Source organism: Ceratosolen solmsi, unplaced genomic scaffold, assembly GCF_000503995.2.
Source record: "Ceratosolen solmsi marchali unplaced genomic scaffold, CerSol_1.0 scaffold10, whole genome shotgun sequence".
Classification (NCBI taxonomy): Eukaryota; Metazoa; Arthropoda; class Insecta; order Hymenoptera; family Agaonidae; genus Ceratosolen; species Ceratosolen solmsi.
This window is the reverse complement of record NW_011948412.1, coordinates 10,026,718-10,030,203: the sequence shown is the minus strand read 5'-3', so window position 1 is coordinate 10,030,203 and position 3,486 is coordinate 10,026,718. Positions and strand designations below refer to the sequence as shown.

General features: G+C 31.8%; 1 protein-coding gene across 1 annotated transcript; it reads right to left on the bottom strand.

The window, feature by feature from the left end:
* Positions 1-836: 836 nt before the first annotated feature.
* LOC105359256 (uncharacterized) lies at positions 837-2,051 on the bottom strand. The gene is made up of 2 exons (XM_011495798.1): positions 1,773-2,051; positions 837-1,688 (listed from the first exon to the last, which is right to left on the bottom strand). The coding sequence occupies exons 1-2, from the start codon at positions 1,968-1,970 to the stop codon at positions 888-890; spliced, it is 999 nt and encodes a 332-aa protein (XP_011494100.1). The 5' UTR covers positions 1,971-2,051; the 3' UTR covers positions 837-887.
* Between the last annotated feature and the right edge of the window lie 1,435 nt (positions 2,052-3,486).

The following is a 3,486-nucleotide window of genomic DNA, read 5'->3' as shown; positions in this document are numbered from 1 at the left end:
GAAAGTCGGGAAAATGCTCATTTATGCCTTGGATACGACAGGTTTCCAAAGAAAAGAGCTAAGCACCACGACATCCGACAAGTGTCCAAACAAACACGGCAAACGAGATTAAAACGTCAGGAAAATCTTGGAAAATCGAGACATAAGTAATTTTCACGTTAATCAAAATCCTTGTTCCTATCAAAGTACCCCATGATTATTCGAAGATGATACAGCAGCGAGCACTCGAGTTGTGTACTTCACTTGTGCCTCCGATACGAACGTTTCCGGTGATCCATCTGTCAATTTGAAAAATTTGAACTCGATGAGATCTGTGATCGAAGTGATTTCTATCAATGTGACCTGTCTTTTAAAGTACCGTTTTCTTCATTTATTTAGTTTTACGACTTACGCAAATTATATGTACTCTCAATACTTTTAAGCTGATAATTTACTCGCACTACTTCTTCCATATTAAATTTGAATAAAAGTAATGAATTCTGACGGAGTCGACATTTTTTCATAGATACTTCAACAAATACATTATTTGCTTTCTTTTTTCGTTTTTTTTTGTTTTGTTTTTGTTTTTGTGTTTTTGTTTTTTGTATTTTATTACTAATTTAAGAAGCTTCTTCTCCAAAGATGTGTGAAGTTAAAAAAGAATACAAAACTTTGATAAAAATAGAAAATCATTATTTATAATTTCATAAGTATTTATTTATGTACAATGTATAAATAAAAATATAATTCATCTACTGGTACCTAAATTGGCACACTGAATTAATAATTTAAATATTAATATCTAATTAACACTTTTTATCTCTCTCTCTCTCTCTCTCTCTCTCTCTCTCTCTCTCTCTCTCTTGTTTTCATTCCTAATTATAATGCCTGGCTTTTCCACGAGAACATCATGCTTCAAAGAATGCCAAATAGTCTGGCAACCATTCCGGGAAATGTGACACTAAAGTTATTGCATCGTCGTGATCGTTTAAGAAAATTTCTTTTAGCGACTCGACAGTTTGTATTCTAGAATTCTCCCTATGAACATGTTGTTTTATTCTTAATAGTATGACGCAGAATTGCAAATGCGTTGGATAAAGATCCAATAAGTCTTTCTTGTTTTTCGCACAATTGATTTCAATTTTATCTAAAACGCATTGTATAAAGTCCCGAGCTACCTCTGAATACTTGGTTTCGATGAAAAATTCTTTCAATTTGCCTGAAACGGTTTGAAAAAGCTGCGGACTATCGATAACGTATTCAAACAACGAGTCCATATTACTTAACAAATGCTCTTTATTTCTATCGGAACAATAAGCCATAAAAGAATCTCCCAATGGCTTTTCGATAAATTGTAATTTTTTATTCAAATATATATTGTTTATAAGAGCCGAATCCAATTTAAACTCATCGCTTTTGCTAATAATATACCGTAAAAACTTTTGGCTTTTCTCAGTTTCATCTAATTTTATAATTCTCTCCATAACCCTTGTGAAACATTTCGTCAAGGATCTTTTCTGCATTAACGCATTGAATAATATTTCAGCCAACTGAACTAGACCATCCGCATCGTCGCAATAGCCTATAATTTCTTCGGAGAGATACTTTTTTAAAAAGCGAATTAAAAAATTGTAAGATCTTTGGTTATCCTTAAAGAAGCGAAGATCATCTATGCCTCCTTTTATTTGACTCCAATCTCTCAACGTATCCTGTAATGTAAAGTTATTCAAAATACATAATTGCTTATTGTACGTAATAAGCGAATGCAATTTAATATGACAATATTAGCTTACTATAAGGTGGAGTCTAACGGAATATCGCTGGTAAGCTTCCTGGGATACCTTGTACGATAAATATTTTGTTAATATTTTGGATAATTCATGGATTACATTGTATCTTATCGGAGGAAAGTCTGGATTTTGATGTTCATCTAACGCCTCAATCGTCATATTACCAGAGCTAAGAATATTTTTCATAATCTGAACATCCATTCTTGAGGCTACTCGATCAATCTTGCAAAATTTGCACTTCAAACGTATTCTAAGGATACGTCAATATTTGCAAAAGAAAGAAAAAATTTTTTTCCCTCCTCTCTGGCAATCACTTTTCATCGAACGAATCCCACTCACTTATCAAACGTTTATTTAAAACTTTACATTTACCAATTGCTCTCGTTCAATACCATTTACAATTCTAATCCGATGCATTGCAATAGCACAGAAAATACACGTAAATATAAAAGAATTATAAAAGATACGAGACTAGAGAAAAACGGAGACTATGCCGGTTTCCAATAATTTAAATTACATTTTATTCTTCTAAGAAGCCACTTGACTCCAACCAGACATTAGACAAAACTTCAAAAGTCCAATGATTCAGAAATGATTGGCAGTAGAGAAGGCTGGAGACATTGATGGTGCTGCCCCTCGTCCCATGTGTCCTTCCTTCCTTCCTTCCTCGCCTTACCAACGCATTAACATTATCACATAACCTACGTAACGATATATCATGTCTAATCATTTACATAATGTTTTTTTAATGCTCGAGAGGCGTTTGCCATGATATCCATCATCTTCAGAATCATTAAATCGATTATACTTTAGATACTACTAACAACAAGGTTATTCGTATGCCTAGTAAATTATTAAATAATACAAAGTGGCATAATCACCCTTTTCTTTCATAAATATACAACACCTCTAAATATATTATATGCATCGTATATATATATATATATATATTAACGACTATCGGAAATTCATAAACGAGAAACATTTCTTACGCGGAAAACTAATGCCGATTGGCAGAAATGCTCTTATGTACCGTTAAAATTCAGCAAATAGCTGATAGATTTGCAGAAAGCTCGCGATCCTATAGAAAGTTACGGTATCGATCGTTACGGGGCAATTTTATCAAACAGCCAAATTTAAATGTAAATATTTCTTCAAATAATTAATCTACAACTAATCTAATTATTATCCTTATTAATATTCATTTATATATATATATATATATATATATATATATGTATCATGTAATTTAATCAAACGTTCTCTTCCATCAGCATATCCCGATACTATCAAATGTCATTAGTTTTAATATTGAAATTTCGCAGCTCAATGGTAGCTGTAATTAATAAGGGAAACCTGATGTGACGAAGAAATGAAAATGACAAATAACAGATTAATAACAACTCTAAGATGTCTATTAACTCGACCACACTGCGGCTGAAAACACTATTATAGCAAATACAATTAATAAAGATATTTATATACTCTCGCACGCTCTCTACGACATTAGTTATTAATAAGGGAAAAAAAGTGTTGATTATCGATGAATCGCTTAGAATACCAGTGAATCAAATAGACAAGACATTAATTGATAAAGTAAATTAAAAGCATTCAAAAATAAAAATAAAAAAAAAAAAAAAGTAAAGGGGACTTTAAAAACCAATGCTTTGTGTGAAAAAGTATTTTATTCAGAGAGCAGACGGATAAAATAGCATAG